General features: G+C 43.2%; 1 protein-coding gene and 1 long non-coding RNA gene across 2 annotated transcripts in view; one reads left to right on the top strand and one right to left on the bottom strand.

Moving 5' to 3' along the window:
* The window catches only part of mgat4b (alpha-1,3-mannosyl-glycoprotein 4-beta-N-acetylglucosaminyltransferase B), a 130,022-nt gene that overhangs the window by 91,846 nt on the left and 15,632 nt on the right, over positions 1–22,544 (top strand). Inside the window, exons 7-10 of the mRNA XM_086304427.1 lie at positions 663–738; positions 4,574–4,688; positions 17,225–17,355; positions 18,483–18,590. Coding sequence (XP_086160553.1) covers positions 663–738; positions 4,574–4,688; positions 17,225–17,355; positions 18,483–18,590 — 430 coding nt within the window. The remainder of the gene's footprint in view (positions 1–662; positions 739–4,573; positions 4,689–17,224; positions 17,356–18,482; positions 18,591–22,544) is intronic.
* Positions 7,574–22,301, bottom strand: LOC147337373 (uncharacterized). Its single transcript, XR_015130790.1, has 4 exons — positions 22,061–22,301; positions 11,737–11,980; positions 8,317–8,477; positions 7,574–8,215 (listed from the first exon to the last, which is right to left on the bottom strand). It is a non-coding gene; the product is annotated as an uncharacterized LOC147337373 (long non-coding RNA).

Consider the following 22,544-nt stretch of genomic DNA (forward strand, 5'->3'; position numbering starts at 1 on the left):
CTTATAAGACCACACGTACTTGAGAAGGAGAGGTTCACTCCAAAATCACATCTACATATTTTGCCTCTGGGCTGCAGCGTTGTTTATCCAACACAGTCGTGTTTGACTTGCTTAGCTTTGCCAAACTGACTTTCCTTAACTACAGTGAAAGTAAATGGCGCTTGTATCCGTAGAAGAGCCCAAAGAATACACTTGAAAAACATGTGGTTACTCGAGAACATCCACAAGGCTGTGAGCAGTCTCAAACAGAAACAGACTGATCTGTGTGTGTAACCCTCTGCTCAGCGATGGAGATGTCCTGCTTTACTCTCTGAGGGGAGGCGTGGTACATGTGGACAGGGGATGTGCAGTCTTTCTAATGTCCAGCAGGGGGCGACTCCTCTGGTCAGTCTTCCTTTTGGTCTCAGTCGCTGATTTTAGGGGAGAAAGGATGAAACAGCAGAGTGTGATTTAGGGCGGAGCTACAAGTCGCTTACACTCGTTTCGACCGTAACATCCAACTTTAAAACACCAGCATAGCAACAGCTCCATAGCAATCCATTAACCAATGGATGATGTCACAATGGCGTGTGTGCATGTGCAGTAACTGTGTGTGTGTGTCTCAGAAGAAGAGGTGCAGGTATACTTGCATTAACACATTAACTCCTCCCCCTCTTCTTCAGGTGGAGGACGAAGCAGAACCTGGACTACTGCTTCTTGATGATGTACGCTCAGTCTAAAGGAACCTACTACGTCCAGGTAAAGAGAAACAGAAGAAGAAGAAGCTCGGCGAGCAGCCGCTGGTCTTTCTCTCTGTCTGTGGTTATTTTTAAGCATTTCGGTCGTTTCATGTGTTTGTGCCAAAATCCTGGGGGTGGGGCCAAAGATAAATGAATGAAGCTGACAGTTGAGATAAATTGTTCATTCCGCTTCACGTCAGAGTGAACGCTGCGTGTTTATCGGTGGATTTTCTGGTAAATGATTCGTTGCTGTGTGGTGAATAAAAATTATGCTCACTGCTGGATCTTTCCTTTAAAACTAGTCTGCTTTTGGAAAAGCAGGATTAAGGAGAAGGGGGCGTGCTCAGAAATGATCAGGATCATGTAAGTGTAAATTCAGATGACACGTCCTCGTGTGTTTGCAGAGCTCCTGGGAGGACTTTGATCTCCTTTTTGCTTTTTCACAACTCTAATCATTTTGCATATTTTCACTCTTTACTCCGTATTTTGGTCTTTAGGTTTAATTTTTCGTTAGATTTTGGTTGATTTGGCGTCTGTGGCTGTGATGTCTGGTTTGGAGACGGAGGCCGAGGTCACATTTTCACAGGGAGTGAGCATCGTGGAGGGGAACAGAAACGTGTCCATCACAGGGACAGCTCAGAGTCAGAGAGGTTGAGATTGTTTGCACATGTGCAGAGGAGGGAGGATGGGTCAACTGGAGAAAGGAGAAAAAGAGGAAAAGCTCAGAGGAGATTCATGGATGCAGTGAAGGAGGACATGCAGAGGGGGATGCTGGGATGGGAGGAGATGCAGATGACCCGCTATGGCCCCCCCCCTAAAGGGAGCAGCTGGAAGAAGAGTCTGTGGTCATTTCAGGTTGCATCTTTTTGTCTGTTTTAGTTCATTTTTCGTCGTCTGGTCACATTTGGGTCAGGCTGTCGTTTCACTTGGTGGTGATTTTTGGACACGTGTTCCTCAGGTTTATCGTCTTTGTCCTTTTTTTTGTCACATTTTGTTTGTTTTTGTGTATTTGGGTCATTTCAGGTCTCATTTTTTAGTCCAGTTGTATCGCTGTGGGATTGTTTTGTGCCTCATCTTGGTCATTTGTGTTCCTTCGTACCCTTTTGAAACACATTGTGGTTACTTTCTGTTTGATGTTTCTGATTCAGGTCAGATTTTGGTCAGGCTGTGTCTCTTTGTAGGCGTTTGACGGACGTCACGTTTTGGTTTTTTTTCGAGTCTCGGAGTAAATCGGGTGTGGACGGTTAATTTCCCGAGGGGTCACATGAGGAGATGGGACTGTTATAGAGGGTCACGGCAATAAGCCTGTAAGAAGATAAGATTAATAATGAGCAGAACTGAGTTAAGGTTCTTGGTGCGGCCCTTCGCATCAGTCTCAGCTCCTCGTGCGGCCCCTCGTGCAGCCCCTTGGGAACGTTAACGTGACCTCACGTGAGCTCTCAGCGAACAGTCGTCTCTCCACAGAAACAAAACGAGTCGCGCTCTGAATGCGATGAAGTTTTAAGATAAAAGGTCTCTGTGATGTAATCCTGCTGGTGTCTGAAGATGATGATGAAACTGTTGCATTGTGGGTAGACTAATGGACGCGTCACTGTGGCGCTGTCACAGAGCCTTTGTTCCCTTTAAAGATGAAAAGAAGAAGGACTCGTCCCTCATCCTCCTCCTCGACATGTGGGACAGAAAGGCGTTTATCTGAATAAACAGGAAATGAGAGGAAGTGATCTTTAGCTCACCTGCTTCCTCGCGACCTGCAGACAACCCGGCGTCCTCCAGAGGTCTTAAAAACACCTCATAAACATATATGAAATTAAACAGCCTGACCCGACTGGCTTCACACTGAAGCCGGTGTTGCATTCAGGTGCGTCTCACCAGCTCATGAATTAAAAGCGTCCCGTGTCACGTCCTGCTTCTGATATTTTCTCTCATGCTAATAAAAATTAAATGAAACCTAAAAGCGCAGGCTTCATGTCTTTGGCTCTGCCGTCCGCTTCGTTACACTCGCTAACCTTTAATTATCTGAGCTCGTTGATGATAAAGCTGCTGATGCGGAGCAGCAGAGGAGAAGTGCAGCGTTTAAAAGCACACCAAACTATCCTACATTTCCCGGCCCTTTAATCTCCTTGTCCTTCTTCTTCTCCCTTCTTTTTGTTCTTCTCTTTCATTTCTTATTCATAATGGTTCCTCCCTGGATTCTTCTTCTTCTTCCTTCTCCTCTTTACTTATTTTTCCTCTTTCTGGCTTCTGTTCTTCTTCTTCACGGCTTCTTCTGTTTTGATCTTTTGTTCTGTTCAGAGCATCAGATCACACTTTCAGAAGCTCTGTTTGACTTTTCGGCTCTCAGGGCTTTTATTTTGAATGTGGATCATATTCTCTTGGTCACTTCTCACTTCCTGCCCTCCTCATCCTCACCTGACGAGGCTTGCTTGTGATCGTGGTGAATTTATTGAGTGTTTTGAGTGTTAGTTTAAAATAATCGGTGTAAAAACTAAAGAAAAATGCACACTTTTTACTGCTTAAAGGTGACGTCTGTGAAATGCTGTTGAAATGTTGTTTATTCAAAGCCTGATTGTTCCTGAATGTGGCTGAATTATAAAACCAGCCTACTTCGGCGTTCGAAGGTCAACCAAAGAGCAACTGAATGAAAATACAGAAAGTGACGACCAATAGATGTGAAACCATCACAAAGACGAATAAATTCCACTGAAATGATGAAAGATGACATTTTCCTCAAAGACGCAGCAGAATACCTGAAGACAGGTGATGTCAGAGGTCGAGGCCGGCGGGAGGTGTTTGTGACAAGCAAATAAAATCTGCATTTTCCAGCATTTTCGGACAGAATGGCGAGCAGGAAGCTCTACAGATGGATGTGGCGCTCTGTGCGCTGGGCTGTTGTGAGCCGCAGACTTGAACGCTGGTCTGCCTGCCGGAGCTGAGCCCGGTTATTTTTCTGGCTACTTTCCTGTGATGGAGCAGTCTCGCCGACATCATCTCAGCCGGGGGCGGCGGAGCTTCGGCTGCTCCCACACGAAGCTTTCTGACAGGAACACGGAGCCGACACGCTGTTTTGACACCTAAATTCTCTCTGAACTTTGCAGAGTTTTCGCTGTCTGCACGGAGCAGCGGTGAGGCGAGGGGGTGGAGGAGGTAATTACTCTGTCGACTCCCCCGGGGACGAAACGGGAAGACGTGTGTCAGGAGGCTGGCGTTTGTGGAGCGTCTTCTGCTGGTTTGAGATCAGGAGCAGAAATGTTGAGTCTGGCTTCTCTGCTGAAGTCTTACTGATTCCGTCGCTGAGACGAGGCGAGAGGCGGAAACCCTGTTAAAGTTTGCATGTGCATCGATTTCTTAATAACAATAAAAACTCTTGAGTTTTTATTGACATTTTTCTCACAGTCTGATGGTTTTTGGAGCCACCGTTTGTCTTTTACCGGTTTATGTTTGCATCTTTGAACTGTGACTGACTTTTAATGCTACAAACCTCCAGAGAGTTCCTCTGGCTCTGTGCTCCGTGATGTCCTGAACAGGTTTATGGATGTTTATCTGTGTTATAAGTAATAAAAAAGCAAGATCCAGACTTCTTGTGAAAATGTCTGATTGGAGGGTTTTAAATGATCTGCCTCTTGCTTCCACCTCACCTCTCCCTCTGTTCCCCTCTTGCTTCTTCACATTCAGCACATTTATTTTGATCTTCATCTGAGGAGTTCATTGAGGCGGTTTTTCATTTTGGCATTTCGTGCGTGTTAACGTTAAGCAGGCTTTTGTTTTTTGTTTTGGAGGGCACACACACACACACAAACAGTTAAAGGAGGAAACTAAACTGTGTCTTTCTCTCTATCTCTCTCTCTCTGTTGCAGTTAGAGGACGATATAGTCGCTCGCCCAAACTTCTTCACCACCATGAAGAACTTTGCGCTGCAGCAGCCGTCGGAGGACTGGATGATCCTGGAGTTCTCTCAGCTCGGCTTCATCGGTGAGTCACAGCGCTCGGCTCCATCAAGGGTGGAGGAGACACCCCCCCCTCCCCAGATGGCAGAGGAGCAGAGAGGAGGGTCTGTTGTTCATTCAATGGTCATCTCTGAGAACTTCCCGGTGTTGTCTCCTTTAGCTTCTGAAGGGACAGCAAACAGGTGAACAAACACCTGAAACACAGCGTGCAGTTACAAACGCACGGTCAGCACAGCGCACAAAGTGTGTCGCTGCCAAACGCCTTCGACAGCCAAGCTTTCTGTGAGTTAGCTGGCTTGATAAAACGTACGACCTCAGTCAGAGCTGATGGGTGGTGATCCTCTCGCTCTGCCAGGCTTCAGTCACACAGGCTCAGCGACTGGTTGGCAGACACAGGGGAACCACTAGAGCGATGTACCCTGGCTGTTATCTGGATCAGGTTATCGTTGCGTTACTTTATGTAAATACATAAATTTTTCATGACCCCCAAGGTTTTTATTTTTATCGCAAAGCACTTTGACTTTTACATGTGCTGTATAAATAAATGACACTTACCTACTAGGGAAAAAGGTCTGTTCTCCAACCGATTGGGGAGTGGTTGGTGGAGGTTGCTCTGTGCTGCCTACTCCAGTCAGAGACATTATCAAAGGAACTGTTCATAAAGATTTATAAGTAGCATAAAAATCAGCAATAGAGCACTGATGAAGTAGTGTCTAATCCTCTGCTTTCACTGGTTAATGTGCTTCTTGTTTTAGTCAGTTTTCCGTTTGTGACATGATGTCTGTACATTGGAGCGCTGAGACATCGCAGGCTAGTTCAGGTCTGCCTGTCCCCATAAACAGTCGACAGACATGAGTGCTGCGTTAATCAGTGATGTAGAACAAAGTGCTGCATGAGTCTATGGTTAAAATGTGATTGTAGGCTAAAGTGCTTTGAGTGGTCAGTAAGATTAGAAAAAAACCATAAATGCAAATGCATTACATCTTTAAAAAGGCTCTCAGCCTTCCACTTACTCTCGTTTCTTTAATATTTTAAACTTATAAGTTGTAATTAGCACTGATGGATGCTTTTTATTTTCAGTAATCGTAGTTTCTCATCCTGGGCTGACATGCCGGGCTCTCCTCATCCTCCGCCTTCGTCCTTCTTTTTCTTTTGCCATTTTTCTGTTTCAGCTCTGATGCCAGTCCTTTTCTTTGTTTTGAGTCATAGTCTCGAGGGAAATGCATTCACCACCTCGCTGCCCAAACCTCCGTTTTTTTCCATAAGCCGTGTCACTCTAAATGAAAAGCCGTGCCTTCTGTTTCTCTGTCGTCAGCCAGGTTTGCTTCAGTTGCAAAATCCTCTTTCGCTTCTCTCTCAGGCCAGATTCACACGTAGGTGTTACAGGCCTGATGTTGCGGGGGTGTCTTTGCTTACACGTCATCATATTTAGGTTTAATTAGCCATTAGCGTGATCCAGACTAGCTGACTGCTAAATTTTATTCCTGTACCCAAGAACAAGAACTAGCTCATTCTCTCAGGACATCCACCCCTGAGAGGATGAGAATATCGTGATTTGAGTTTGATTTGAACAGCGCTTGCATTTTAAAAGTTAAACTTTTCTCAGCTTTTTAAATGGAGGAAAGCACAGCGACGGTTCTGCAGTTCAGCACAGCAGCATGTGACATCACCATGATCAAAACAGCTGGCTGGAAAACTCTGGGGCATGAAGAACAGACGCTCTGATGACGGACAAGAGGAGACGGCGACTATATAAACATAAGCAAGAGGAAGTGGAAACAGCTGAGAGAACAAAACTCAGCTGAACTAAATCAAAGAAAAAGACACAGGGGAGGACAAGTGAAAGCAGAGTACAAGGAACAACTGACTTTCAAAATAAAGCAGGAAGAATGATAACCAAATTGGGAAAACACATGAATGGACTTAATACTGGAGGAATGACACAGTAGGATGAAGCACTGAGTGTCAAACAGTCGGCTCGGTGGCCAGAATCAGCCCATCAAAGAGTCTTAATTCGGCCGACTGGACAACTGTGGAAAAAGTGAAGGAGGGATTAGATTTTTACAGCGTCTCATACTATACTGGCATTTCCATCGCCATTCAGACACCACCAAAGTAAAGAAGTAACAGATTTCTGCTACAGTTGATTAGTTACCTCAGGGATTAAATGTGTAATTAAACGTTTTTAGATTGAGAGAACGACTTTGACTCATCTGGCCCATTTAAGCTCAAAGTGGGCAGCATGTGGCCCACAAAGTAAAACAAGTCTGACACTCTGGTCCCCGGGGCCGGTGTCCCTGCAGGTTTTAGATCTCACCCTGGGTCAACACACCTGAATCACATGATTAGTCATTACCAGGCCTCTGGAAAACTTCAAGACATGTTGAGAAGGTAATTTATCCATTTAAATCAGCTGTGATGGATCAAGGACACATCTAAAACCTGCAGGACACCAGCCCTCGTGGACTGGGATTGGGGACCCCTGCTCTAAAGCAACCAGGAACTAGGAACAGACTAAATACACTAAAGAACAGGCCAGAAAGATGCAAAGCTCACAAATACGACCCAGGACACGACAGCTGAATCCAGCTGAGTCCGCGGTAACAGGAAACGCTCGTGCCGGTTGTCCTGCTGAGCTTGCTGAGAACATGAATGCCAGAATATCACTGCATATTTTTTGCAGTCTCATCTCAACTTTTTCCCACCAGATCGGGATGATGTCAGCGAAGAGCGATGACATCGTGCCGTGTCATCGTGCGATGACATTGTGGAGAAAGACTTTATCAAGATATAAAAGTGATGGAAAACTGATATCAGGGAAAACTGAATCTGAGCTTGAAGAGTGGCTATTGTTGGGTTTTGAAAAGAGACACGGATGTGAGCAACGCTTTCGGCCACGCTGACCTCGTTTTATTTTTGTCTGAATTTACAGAGATTTGCTTTAAGTCTCTCCTGATTTCTTTTCAGAGCAAACATTTTAAATTATTTTGGCAGGAAAAGTTAAAATTCCAGTCAGTGTAAACATCAATGATCTGTAGCTCAAAACCATGACGTGGAAGCTTAAGTCATATCTGTGTAAACCGATAAAGAGCCAGTCTGAAGTTTCCAGCAATAAACAATAAATATTTAGCTTTGGTTTTTGCAGACCAGTGTAATTAATACTGATTCATACATATTCACACATATATAAGAACAAAAGTTGCCAGAGAGCACATTTCAGGGATTGAGTGGCCAGACAATGGAGGCCGGACATTTCCACACCTTCTAAGCTTCACGACTGAGGCGATGATGGAAGCAGTGAGGTTCGCTGCCTCTGACAGGATGTGAAGTTTCCATCTGACTCATGAATTAAATCCAGCAGATTAATTGAGGCATCAGCCTGCATCTGATCTGCCTTCTAATTATTCTGTCAGGTCTAATCAATGAATTCTTCCTGGATCCAATCAGCTGTCGGCGGCACGTGGAACACCGGCGTTATTCGCCTGGAACCAGAGTCAGGATTTATCCTCAGAACTGTTTCCAGCGCTGACAGATAAGCCGATGTAACAGAACCTGAAATCGCGAGATCAGAGGTTTCGTCACGTTAACACGCTCTGTAATTAAATCCTGAAGCTGCTACCTACTAATCGTGTATTTGTGCTGAAAGTTCAGACCTTCAGTGCCCAAAAAGTAAACTCTCCTTCCTAACCAGAGCCGCCGTTAATTTGCTTCGACTGATGGTTGATCAGGACTGAAACAGCTGCTGAGAATAATCCATGTGTGATTTAATGTGATAAATTCCCACGGCCCTCGCAGCTCAAAGAGCACGGAAAACCTGAAAGTAAATTTATATTATTAAAAACAATTAACACAAAGAAAAAACACCTAGAAATAAGGACTTCCATGGAGATTTATATCAAAAGACCTGACACATAAATTAATTTCAAGAAAATCAAACCCAAGCTCAGTCTTTCCAAACCAACATAAATACATAAAAATACAGCTGAGGTGGACTGAGGTAGAAGGTCGATCCATAATTATCTTTATCCAGATCCAAAATCATCATAACTCACTGAATTTTTACCAGGTTTTCTGAGTCGGGTGTTTTCAAATGCTGCACATTAAAATAGGAATAAACAACATGCTCACCCCATGTGGACAGTATCTGTGACAGTTATAATGTTAAATTGAATATTACAGTTCTAAATCCTGAGCAAGATGGTGACAAACGCATGTTTGACCAGTCAAAAACATTACAAAGCAAAGCGTCGTGAGGATGCCAGTGTCAGGCAGATGCTGCGGACAGTGACCCAGAAAAATGAAACCAGTCCTCAACTGGTTGGCAAGTGGTTGCCGGGTGAAACTGGTCGCACAGAGTGTGCTACACTGAAAACATCCTTTTGATTACTTTGGTCATTAGTAGATTCCCACAGGGAAGACCAGCTTGTCTGAAAACACGCTGAGCGGTAGTGAAACCTTCAAAGTAAAAGCATGATTTTTACATTGAAGACAAAGGGTTGCCTTTTCAGGCATCACATGTTTCACCGAAGCCCAGCGAGTATCTGGTGAATGTTTGCAGATGGCCACCTTTCCTGACTCACTGAAAAGGGAGTTTTCCTTACCACTGTCACCAAGTGCTTGCTCATAGGGGTTTATGTCATTGTTGGGGTCTTCTCTGTATTATTATATGGGCTTTATCTTACAGTATAAAGCACCTTGAGGCAGGGCTGTTCATATAACGATGTATATCGGATGACAATATAAAAACGTCTATCGTTTCCTATTATGCTATCGTTTGTTTCGTGGTGTCATAAAATAAACTGTTTACAGCAATATTTTTCATCGTTTTGATGGTCACTGTAGTGGCTATATTAATTAAAGTTCTCTCTTTCTCTTATATTTAATATAACCACACTATGGGCGGACAAGTGCCTGTTTTTACATGTTTTTGTTAGCAACGATAAAACGGTAAAACCATCGCGCGGCTCCGCTGTCCACTTGTTTGTTTTCCACGTAAACCTTTCACAATAAAGCTCAAGATCCTGTTGAGACTTTTCAAAATAAACTGAATCACATGAAAGAGTATGCAGAGAGTTTACGGATGAGAAGCAAAAAACGAGCCGTCAGGTGCTAAAAAATAAACCTTTAGACTCAAACTTTAAGAGAAAATGGTGGCTGTTACAACTTAAGTCTAAAAATGTATCGTTTCATACATCAGTTAAAACACTCGAATCCAGGAAAAGGACGCCCAGCTGGAAAAACTAAACGCAAGTCGAGCTGCCCGAGATTCACAGAATTTACAGAAAATATTACATTTTTGTGATTTATATCGTTGTCAGGACGATAAATGTCTTATATTGGGATATGAGATTTTTGTCATATCACACAGCCCTACCTTGAGGTGACTGTTGTTGTCGTTGTCAGTGTCTTCCATACAAACACACTCCAAACCACTTTGCAACCAGTTTCTCAGAGTCCATGACAACAACCTGTAGCAGCCACTCATCAACGAGTTGGAGAATGCTCATTTTTCCCTAGCAACCACAGGTTACCACGGGTCACGGGCCCATCTTCAGGCCTGCGTGACTGATTTCGTAGCAGCTCCCAGCAAACACTCACAACAGTTCAGGGAAGACAATTTTTTCCTTAATAGCTGATGGTTGTCAGGCAGTTACCACATGGTCTCTGAGGACTGTGTGACTGAGGACTTAATTACAGACACTGTGGGTAAATTTTTCCTACATTACGTCTATGTACAGGGACCAGCATAAAAAATTTCTCCTGATGTTTCTGTTTCTGCTGCAGTCCTTTTTTTCTGGTTCGGATGCAGACGTCTTCATTCTCAGTGGAGAGGAAGACATTATGTTCATGAACAGCTCCACGTGAAGTGTTTGGGTATTGCTGAATGTGACTTTACAGAAACTGCTTGTTGACCACAGCTGGCTCTATGTCAGATTCTTTCTTTTGACTTAGGTATCTAATAAAAAATATCAGCAACATCACACAGCTGCACAAAACTTTTATTCCCATCTCGCATTTTGCAGCTGCATCCTCATTGTTGCATCATTGTTCTTCTATTGACCCCGAGTATTTATGATGCTGTGCAGCGTTTGGTTCTGTTTTTACTTCATGTGACAGAAGGTTATCAGCAAGAGTGAAAGGGCAGGTTTACAAGATGGTAATGAGACCTGCTCTGATGGATGTTTTGGAGATGATGGAGGCTGGGCTGGAGATGTTAACATGCTCACTGGGAGTGAGCAGGATGGACAGGATTAGAAATGTGTCCATAAGAGGGACAGCTCAGGAAGAGTGGATATACTGGAGCTGCCTGGCAGGAAGAAAAGAGGAAGACCTCAGAGAAGATTCATGGATGCAATGAAGGAGGATGTGTGAAAGAGGAGGATGCTGGGATAGGAGGAGGTGGAGACAGATCATCCACTGTGGTGAAACCTGAAAGGAGCAGCTGAAAGAAGAAGAAGAGGAAGAGTTCTGCTTTTGGGTCCTCTCCACATTAAGCTTGAAACATTGACAGATTCCTTCATGAGTCCGGTTAAGAAATGCTGATGCGCAGTGAAAGTGGATTTGTACACGTGTCGGCGAGTCTGAACGTTTCTCAGGAAGCGCGATACAGCTCGGTACAAAAAGCTGGCAGGCTTTGCTGAAGCCTTCAAAGTGAGCCGTATTGTTTTGATGTGTTAAATCCTCTCGCTCTTACTGTCCCCCATTTTAATACAAAGCCTCAGGACTAAATTGCTTCGCAGGATCTCTGGAGGAACGTCAGTATTCATCCAGACAGATCCATCTCCACGGAGACGCTCTGCAGTCATCGGAACGCCGCCTCGTCTCCGCTTCAGGCGCAGCTTCTCCATCAAAAGAAATTAAACATTTTTACTTGTGAATTATTGATTGTGCTAACTGCAGAGCAGAAAACAATCAATTATCATTATGTGTGTTATGAAACCCAGAGGGACGCAGGAAACAATCCAAACGGATTTATGTTCTTGGCTCAACAGGAGCGTCAAAGTTTTCTGATGAAAATCTCTTTAACGCTGTTATTTAAGAGTGGAGCGTGCTGTAGGTGAGGGTACACTCACGTCGCTGTGTGTCTGCGCTGCACGGGGACATCATTAAGCGAAATCCTCAGATGTAATCCTGCTGCTGCGGGAGGCTGATGAAACTGTTGCTTTGTGGGTCGTGTGACAGTGAAGTTAATGAAGGGGTGAGAGTCGCTCTGTGCCTTCATCACACGGCCTTTGTTCTCTTTAAAGAGGAAAAACTGTGTTGGGCAACAGAAGGTGATGAAGAGCATCCAGCTCAGGGACACGCTCGCATCAGCCTCTGATAATAATGGAAATAATGAAGGTGATTAACACATTAAACCAAACAAGTGCAATAATTGTTTAAAATTAAAACACGATGCGGTTCAGAAGTGTCTGCATGATTTTTGGCTCCGTGTGCCACTACATTTAGTTTGAAATTGTTATTTATTTATTTATGTATTTATTTATAATGTATGAATAACAGAGAATAAGCTGATATGATGTGCTTTCATTATTTCGGCAGGTGTCTGTGGGAGTTCGGTAAAAGCACATCAACACAATGCGCTCACTAAACTTCTTGGCTGTGAAAGTAAAAAAAGTTTCTATTCAAATTTAATTTATGCCTCAGGTCTTAAAAAGACATCATCAGAGTTTGGAGGATTTTGAATATTTTAAAGCTTTTAGAAGCCCAAACTTTTCATGTAGCATCTGCCACAGGAACACCAAGACGGACCGTTTCTTTGAAATATTTTCTCACGTTATAACAGATTTTAATCATGTGCTCAACAATTGGATCTCCGGACAGGTTTTACAGTTTTCGTCATACTTGCTTTGCTTAAATTCTTTCCTCATATCCGCAAAAACAATTATCGTCTGATTAGTTACGGCCGATGTGATGAGCTCTTTTAGGGTTCAAAGATAAAATAAATTTAAAAAATTGAAATGATTATTTCTTCTATAAAGGTAAAAAAGAATATCCAAAGTAACACCTTGCTAAAGTATGAATTAACTGTGATTAAACACAGTTTCACTGCCGTTCCCAGGCCAGATCACTGCTGGATCACAAAATCGCTTAAGTAGAAACTGTGTGACAAAGTAAAGCAGACTAAGAGATCTCAAAAAGCAGCACATCATGCCACACTCTAAAGAAACAGCTGAGAAACAAAGTCTCTGACATCTATCAGTCTGGAAAGGGTTACAGAGCCATTTCTAATGCTTTGGGTTTCCAGTGATCTACAGTGAGAGACATTATCCACACATGGAGAAAACCTGGAACGCGATGAAGCTCCCCAGGAGCAGCCGGTCTTATTCCAACTATTCCAAGAGCGCTCGACTCATCCAGGAGGTCAGAGAAGAACCCAGAACAACACTGAAGCACTGCAGGCCTCACTCGGCTCAGATAAGGTCAGAGGTCATGACTCCACCATGAGAAAGAGACAAAAATGGCCTCCATGGGAGAGTCCAAGGAAAAAAATCACTGCTGAGCAAGAAGATCACGAAGGCTCGTTTCACATCTGCCAAAAACATCTGGATGATCGCCGAGACTTCTGGGAAGATATTCTGTGGACTGACGAGACTGATGAGACCTGGAAGGTTTGAGTCCCGTTACATCTGCATCAAACTAACAGCATTTCATAGAAAGATGACGGCGACAGTCAGACATGGTGGTGGTAGTGTGATGGTCTGGGCTGCTCTGCCGCTTCAGGACGACTTAAATTCTGTCACAAATCTGAATAAATGCCAGTAACCATTACACCAAACCAAGCTATCATTACTGTAAACTTCACATGAAATTAGCCTGTTTATTTCTATGGGGACTTGCTCATGCTGCTGCTTCCTCTAGTGGACGTTAGAGGCACTGCAGTCACTAACCAGCAACATCCAGCACTGAGAGCTGAGGCTACTATCTGCCAGTGTTTAGAAAAAACAAAACAGGAAATAGTTTGGTGTTAGATTTGTTTGGAAATCTTGAGATTGATGTCGGTGTTTTAACAGCATGCCGCTGTGTGTTGAGATGCTCCAGAATAAATCAAAGCAGAAGAAGAAATGAAGCAGAATGAGAGGCAGAAGCAGTCGGCGGTGATGGGAGGAGGGAGGATTTGGAGCTGGTGTTTCTAACATTTCCTGCAGCAGTCTGTTTGTTTTCTGAATGAATCGGTTACAGGGTTCACCTGTCTTTAACGGATTTTGGCAGCGTTTCGCCTCCTGCTCCTGCTGGCTCGTTCGAAATTTGATTTGATGGAGAAATGATAGCGAGGGCTACAGAAGTAGAAAGAGGGATGGAGGTGAATGCAGAGGGAGGCGTGTGTGATGGAGAACAGCATGAGTCTCATCTCTGAGGTGGATGATGTTGATTTCACACCTGGATGTTTGTGCTCATCTCTGACTGTCTGAGCATCACAGACCTCCTCCTCCTCCTGCTCCTCTTCGTACCTCCGGGCCTCCCTCTGGTCCTCGGCTGCGACCTTACGAATCCTCCCTGACCCTGAGTCGCCTGCGAGCAGCGGCTGCTTTAATAAATTCATCAGGGTGAAGCTGACTCACTGAATTAAATCAGACGGAGGGAGAGCTGTGGCGCTGCGGGGCTGCTCTCTAATTCAACTGTTTGAATTTGGGTTTTGCATTTGCTAAGTTTAGCCTCTCTTCAGCCTCGTTCACATCTGCAGGGGGCAGTTTTTTTTCCGATGCCTCGTCAAACATCCGACCCTCCAGAGGTTCAACTGTCCAAATGTATCAGGGCGGAGTAGAAGGGGCAGGAGCATGGCAGAGCTCTCTGCTGGCCTTTTAATTCGCCCTCGTCATTGTTTCAGTCTGTGGAGACTGTGCGGCTCACTTTCTGACCTTTCATTTGTGGAGAAGGTTTCCTTTAGCTCGGCCTGACTCTGCAGAGAAAACAACAGAAACAAGCAGACTGAAGAGCTGAGTGACGAGAAGTTATTTCAGGCAGCTGGATGAACTGGACAGTGGCAGTGGCATAAAGCTCCAGCTCCCCTCACGCAGCGAGGTGAAGTAAAAATGTGATAAATCTGAAGGATAAGCAGCCCTGCTGCACTATTCTAACATGCCTTCAGATTTCAGGAGCAGCTGAACAGAAACTAACAAGATAATTATTGAAAATAAACCAATCAGCAATCATCAGGCAGAGAGAGTGAGGCTGCTTTAATTTTGAATAGCACAGCTATTCGTCTGTAGGCAGCAACTAGTCCACCAGATACCAAAAAGTAACCAAAAGGAACAGCAAATAAGCAATGATTCCAGTTTTTATTTTAACTGGTATGTCACATTTAGAGTTGTGGTCAGCATTTTGCATCCACTCATCAACAGCATGAATATCGTTTTAATTTGGGCTTTTAGTGAGCTCTTGGAATGGCTCTTTTTCCAGGGTGGAAGGATTATACAGCAGCATGTTTAATGATTTGAGAAAATACAAAAGAAATTCGTTTTGTTTTTTTTTAAGTCATTGATGATGAATGCTGTGCAATCACTCCACCCTGGAAAAAGAACCATTCAAACCTTAAAAACCCCAAATAATTTCCATGTTTCTCATGTGTTTAATGTGTTTACGGGGTCTCTGTGGTTCGTATTAGCTTTGCGTTGACCCAAGTCATAAAGAATTCGGGGAAAGGAGGAGTTGCACTTTTTACTTAAGTTGCTTTCAAAAGTTTCATTTCGTAGTTGTGGAAATACTTCTTTGTTATGACCACTCCAACTTTAACACACAAAATACTACCTACAGCAATACACAACCCAACGCATCTCTCAAATAAATGAAGGAGTCTCTGTATGTCAGCCTGTTTTTTGCCTTTGTAAAGCACTTGGTGACTTGCATTTCTGAAGACCACTGGAAGAGTGTTCACATTCAGGTCATTTCAATTATATTTTGATTTCATTATGCAGCCCTTTAGTGCAAAATGCAAAATTGTAAAATATTGATGGAAGGTTCCCACAGCTACAAAAAAATTAGTCTGGAATATTCTTATAGATCAAGAAAATAAGACTGTTCTGATAGATTCAAGAAAGAGCTAGAATGTTCTCATAGATCTAAAAAAAAAAAAAAAAAAAAGAGCCTAGAATGTTCTCAAAAAAGAACCTTGTAACATTCTCCTAGTAACAAAAAGAGCTAGATTGTTCTATTTAAGAACGAGCCTAGAATGTTTTCATAGATTCAAAATGTCTGTTACTTGAAACACTGTGAAATCTGTTTATTAGTAAACCAACTAACAGAACAAATTGAATTTGTTGGTATTTGTCATGGTCGGCTGTGTGGCAGGCAGGCAGGAGTGGTGGACCCAAAATGCAGGATTCTCAGGACACGAGGTTTAAACAGAAAATGCAGCTTTATTGCTGGAGCAGAACATCAAGATAAAATAAAACTCACAAAAGCAAACAAAACTCTAAAAAGAGATGCAGGAGGACTGGAAATCCTAAACACGCAGCAAGTGAGGGTGAACAGACGTTAACGATGCGACACCGAGTAGGGGAAGACACAGACACTAAATACAAGAGGTGAACGGAGCAAAGAGGAAACAGCTGGGAGACACGGCTAACGTTGATTACACTGACGAGACAGGGAGAGCACAAAGCTGAACGCACTGACAAAGGGCACAGACCTACAAAATAAAACAGGAAGCACACGCCAGACAGAGACAGACTCGTAAACAGGCATAATGACGTCATGGACAAACAGAGGGACATACGGGCAGAGAAGACTAAGCACAGGCAACCTAAACCAAACATAAGGGCAAGATAACAAAACCTAAACCAGAAATAATCATCATCAACATCATCATCAGATAACTAAAGAATCAGAATATAATTGTAATCAAAACAGTATCACCAGAGAATAACTAATCCATAATGCAAAATAAACCAAAACATAAGAAACTCAAAATACTGGGTCGACCCGACCCAGGACCGTGACAGTATTAAGTTTTCCGGCATGAGTCCCCACACTATTAGCAAAATGAGTGAAAAACAAAATGGACCGAATAACTGGGAGGATCCGCTGAAATTCTTAAAACAAATATGACAAATGTCTTGTTTTAGCTGCCTCAGCTAAGGTAGATCATTATCTGCAGTGGGAGTACTTTTACTTCTGTATGTATTTCTTTTTTCTTGTTTTCATACTTTTTTAATTCGTAAAGGAATATTTTTAGTTTGTAGTTTTGATTCTCGTGCTAAAAATAAAGAATCTGAATACTTCCTCTGGGCATAGGAAAACAGAGCAGCAGTATGAAATATAAGTATGGCACTGATGAATGACAATAAAAGTCACTGCTCCATCTTGATGTGTCGCCGCTGTTGTGACCTCTCACTTCTGACTTTCTTGCTGCTGGATGACGGGAATCAGAGCTTTTATACTGTCCCAGAATCTCACCAGCAAACTGTTTCTGAATCACTGCATCTTTTCACTAACATGCTTTTTGAGTGCAGCTCTGTTGGGGAGCTCATTGCTTGTCTAAATATCTGAGTGTAAGTCAAAGAGTTCGATGAACCAAAATGCATGAAGGGCTTGCACTGAGCTGTGCTTCTCTCTGTGCAGGTAAGATGTTTAAGTCTTTGGACCTGTCGCTCATCGTGGAGTTCATGCTGATGTTCTACAAAGACAAACCCATCGACTGGCTGCTGGACCACATCATGTGGGTCAAAGTGTGCAACCCTGAGAAGGATGCGGTGAGTGGATCCAACAGAAATCATCAAAAACAGAGGAGATCAATACTGAATGAAGGGTTTACCATGATATCTACTGTATATAACACAATATCAGCCAGAAAAACAAAAAAACTCATACTTTTAACCATTCTGTCAGCTGCCAAACCTCTCACATGTGCATCAGTATGATAACAGCAACACTTTGAAGTCTTTTCATCGATGAAGGCTTCAGATTGTTATTGGCCCTGACAATTTTCCAACTTTCCGGAGCTTCATATGAGGCTGTTTTGTTTCTGAGTGGCACCTGTGTCACACTGTTAAGCACATCATGTGTTAGCGATCCGGTAGTGGGGCATATTGGTGGCGAACAAGTGACTGATGTGTTTTTGCTGCCTTTGTGTGATTTTCAGTCAGAATGTAAAATCAGCTTTGGCGTTACAAAGAGTGTGTGCAGTGTTTCAGCTCAGTCTCCTGGAAAAAAGTGAAAAAGTCACAGTTTGATTTGCTTCTGTCGATGGACACAAATTCCTGACTGAGAAACAGAACTTTGAACAAAGTGGCAACAGTTTATTTGAACTCAAAGCTGGTTTTCAAAACCGAAACCTTTCCAGTGGTAATTAATAACACAGTTAAAGTGTGAAATTCAAACTGTGCTCACATGAATTTTTGGAAATAAATGAATATATCCTGAGGAGGAGGAGGAGGGGTGTCAGTGGGATTAGTCAGAAGGCTTAGTTTTACTTTGTTTTCATTGGCTGATTACTTTTTACTAACGGGTTAAACATTATCTGGGTTAAAAAAAAATACTCCTTCACAACAGTTAATGACGCTTTGTATTTTAGATTTCTCCTTTCTTTATGGTTTGTTTTGTTTTATTACAGTTTAGTTAACTTTTAGTTGTAATGTACTAAGGGCAAAGTTCAAACTAAAAGTGGTTAACGTCTCCTCAGTGAATACTGGAGCGTACCTGTTCCCTCGTTCCTTACTAACAGCAGGGTGAGTCGTGCTTCCAGCCTGAGAGTAAGCGGTTTAACGTGACAGCGTTCGTACTGCAGGGCTGCTGCACGGATGCTTTGTAGTTGAAGATTTGGGAGGATTGTGTGTTTGTAAATATCCCTGTTTGCATCTCCCCCCTCTCTGTCTTTCAGAAACACTGTGACAGGCAGAAAGCCAACCTGAGGATTCGCTTTAAGCCGTCGCTCTTCCAGCATGTCGGCACCCACTCGTCCCTGGCTGGAAAGATTCAGAAACTCAAGGTAATGACTGAGCATCTCTCTGAGCGCAGCTGTATTTATATCACGGCGGGAAATGTGCCGCTCTGTGAGCCTCGTGTTCCCGAAGACGACCACAAACACCTATTAGCAGCAGACACACGGAAACATCCATGAATATAAAAACTTATCAGGAACGTTTTTCCAGCTTGTCTTCCTGTTCCTCCCGTCACAAAACTGCTGTTATCTGCATAAACACAAATCCATATTAACTGCTTACCTTCAAAATAAAACCAGAACCTCACAAATGTGAAGCATAAATTCAGAAATTCCTCCATGAATCGTGACGTAGTTACTGCAGTCGTTCAGCAGCCTCACTTTAATACAGGAACATAACCAGAAAACAACCAGCTGGAAACCAGTCGAGCGTCCCAATGATTTCTTTTTGTCCTTTTTGCAGCATGGTTAACATCCTGATTTTGCTCTTATTCCCGAATCAACTCATAACTTTACTGGAATTGAGCTACAACCTAATTTCCAGCCCCATCCAAATTTCTTAAAATATTTATTTTCGAATAAAGGATTCGTCTCAAAAAGGACAGAAATAAGTCAATAAATCAAAACAAAACAATCGAATCCCGTTGTGCCTGCAGTCTGCTGCAGTCTGCTGCAGTGCACCAGCTGACCCTTTAAGAAGAGTTTGGCACAAACGTCCTGTGAATGTTGATCTTTGATTTGTTGTCACGTCTGTTTTGGGGAATCTCAGGTAGACTCAGTATTTAGTATTTTAGTATTTAGTATTTATTTATTTATTGTCATTGTCAAGAACAATGAAATTGCGTTTGGGGCTTCCATACAACCCCAAAAAAAGAAGAAAATAATAAATACCCCTTAAAACCCAAGTGTACATATTTAACCCAGTGTGACTCCAATGCAATAAGACAATCCTTAGCAATAATGTTCGTAGAAATTCAGACAAAGACCTGAGAAACATGACAAAATACAACAATGCAACCCATTCAATATTATTGTACTGTGAGATATGATATCAGATATGATAGTTATCTATTTAAGACTCACAGCCACGCTGTGGAGCTGGTGGACAAATGGTGCTTATTTCATCTGTTTCCAAGGGGCAGGCGACATCTTTCAGTCGTGTTTTAGTTAAAGATTCTTTATAATTTAAGCTATAATGAGGCAGCGTGGCCACCCGTGGTGTCATTTCAGATTATTTTAGAAATTATTCTTCTGTTCTAAAGCTCAGCTCTGACCCGGACGGCCTCAGTGTGAGTTTCCTGAGCTTGAAGCGGGGTGAGGTTCAGTCCGAGTTCAGTCCAGCGTCTCTGGAGAGATGAAGATTGAAAGCCTCTGCAGTCGTTCGCAGCTTCGCTTCCTGCCAGCAGCTCGGCCCGAGCGCCTCCGTTTAATGCCTCTGATTACTGTGTTAAGCGCGGTGGATATTAGCCCGCTGACTGGTGCTGCAATCTGCTCTAATCAATTGGATATCGATCCGGCCGCCCCGTCCCAGAGCCTCCTCGCTGTGGGGATTGAAGCGCAGAGGCCGGCTGCATGGGGCCGTGTAACTATGGAGGCTAACTCCGCTATTACCCTCCAGCCTGAACTGTTCACCACTTCAGAGAGAAAATCATCCCAGAGTTTTAAAATTAAAGTCATAATGGGAGGAATTGAAGTGGACGTCGGATTTATTCGACTGTAGAGTCATGTAATTAAGAGGGAAAATTAAGTCTGGAGACTTGTTCATGGATGGAGTGAAAATAACAAAACTGATTCAGTTTTATTTCTCCAAAGTCATTAAATGTCTTGAGTTAACCCCTGACCTCTGCTTGCAGAGACTTTAACACTCAGCTGTAACGGTGTTTGAGTTTGCTGGTTTGCTGTATAAGGACTCATCACTGAACAAATATCTGTTCACTGACTGTCAGCGAGAACGACTGAATTATTTCTAAGGCCAAACCGTTCCTTTAACCGGAGTTTAAACTCATAATCATCCTCTTTTCATCCCCTCAGTTTTATCTTCAGACACTTCTTTTAGTCTGGAGCTCCACCCGAGCAGCTTTGCATGATTCACAGTTCAGAATCATCCTTCTGTATCTCACACCAGACTTGCTGCAGCTCCTCACTGTCTGAAACAAACTGGTTTAGCTCCACCCCTTTAAGGAGATCTTCGTCTGATTGGTTACCCTCACACACAGCCAGAAAAAAATTGCTGAAGCTGAGCATTTAAAGCACAGTAAAGCCTGACCTCTGACCTCATTATTATAAACTTTGTCCGTGTTTAATGTGAACATCTTCTGCTAGAACAGCAGATCTATGACAGGAAGTACTGAGAAGCAGAGCGGGTCCACTTTAAGATCTGAAAATAGGAGCTTCTTATAAGAGAGTCTCAGACATCACCAATCACTTGCTCTTTTAAAACCTGATATGATGCTGAGCTGCAAAAGTTTATAAAAGGGAAAAGCTTCAGATTTGAGTTTCTCTTTTATTATTTGTTCACAAACAACAGAAACGTTATAAAATCCTCCTCACAGAAATGTGACAGGTAGGGTCAGAAAGGCAGAGCTCAGACAGAAAACCTCAAATCAAGCAGAATAAACGATAAAAATATTCTGACAGAACATTCAGCGGATGAACAAAGCCAAAACATTTCGCACATCACAAACAGCAAACTGTGAATGGGATGTGTTTTAACATCTGTACTCTACAATGTCTGAGAGAACCAAGTTTCATAAACAGGACCACAACAAGACAAAGTCACACAACTGTTACACAAATGCATCAGCCTCTGGAGGTGAAACCAGTGATGAAGCACCAAAAGCTGCAGTTCCTCTAACGTCCAACAGAGATTCCAGCAGCGAGTCAGTCCCCATAGACTCCCAAGTTAAAACTTTACAGCAGAATTAAACATGTTAACACCCTAAAACACAAACTAAGTTGGGGTCTGTGATAATTTAACTCTTCCACACACCACAGGTGTGAGTTTAATTATAACTCACCACTTTAAATTGTATTAAGCCTTATTTTGTTAGGGGCGTGGCCTCTGTTGGCGGCTGTAGCTGCTAGCTGTCTGCTAGCTTATACCTCAGCTAATCGTTGCCCCTGAACTTGGCGTCTGTTTGTGCTGTTGGAGCCTTTTTAAAAAAAACATTATCTGACCAATATGGATGCTGTGAGGTTATTGTAGTAACAGACTGTCCGAGAAGTCTACGCTCCAGTTTTAGGATTTTATTTGGATGCTACTGACTGCTAATTAGCTAATTAGAAATCTGTGACTGTGGATGTGGAGAGCTTCCTAACCAGGTTAGCTGGATTACCTGATAGCTTAGCACCACTTCTGGTTCTACAAACTCAACATGGTGGTGGTAAAAACGGTGACATTGAGGTATGATCGACAAAGTACTGAGTGACATTACAGTGGTTACTGTGGCAGCTAAGGATGAAGGACCTGGACAACGCCAATGCTCCCCTGCAGGTAACATTAAAAAAGCAGATCACACCTGTTCCAGCTTTGTGAAGGTGACCGGCAGGATTTACAAAGTTGTGCAAACCTGAGGAGCAGTTGCTCTGCCTGCCTGTTCCTCATTACTGATCCCGACAGGCAGTAGCGGTTTTTGATACGGGCGGCAATCGCCCGGGGCGGCATCACGGGCATCGGCAAAAAAAACACGCTCATACTCATGCGGCCCCAAGTCATGCCAGCGCATAGTGGGAATGGCATAAGCACCGATCGGTTTTCTATCGCCCATTTGCTGGGAGTAAGGGCGCCCTCCGTTTGCGACGTGCGCCGGCTGCTTGCGCAGTGTTGGGGAGTAACGGAACACACGTACCGCCGTTACAAAATACAAAATATGAGTAACTGTATTCCACTACAGTTACTTTGTTGAAATAAATGGATTACACAGCGGTATTTTCCTGTTTCGTATTGTCAGGGGTCAGGACTGTTTGGGTTTTGCTTGTGCTGTTGTTTTGTTGTTCCAGGCA

This window comes from Aulonocara sp. 'chitande type north' Nkhata Bay, linkage group LG2 (assembly GCF_057382095.1).
Source record: "Aulonocara sp. 'chitande type north' Nkhata Bay isolate Kocher_YH1m ecotype deep benthic linkage group LG2, A_spYH_male_GT1.1, whole genome shotgun sequence".
Classification (NCBI taxonomy): Eukaryota; Metazoa; Chordata; class Actinopteri; order Cichliformes; family Cichlidae; genus Aulonocara; species Aulonocara sp. 'chitande type north' Nkhata Bay.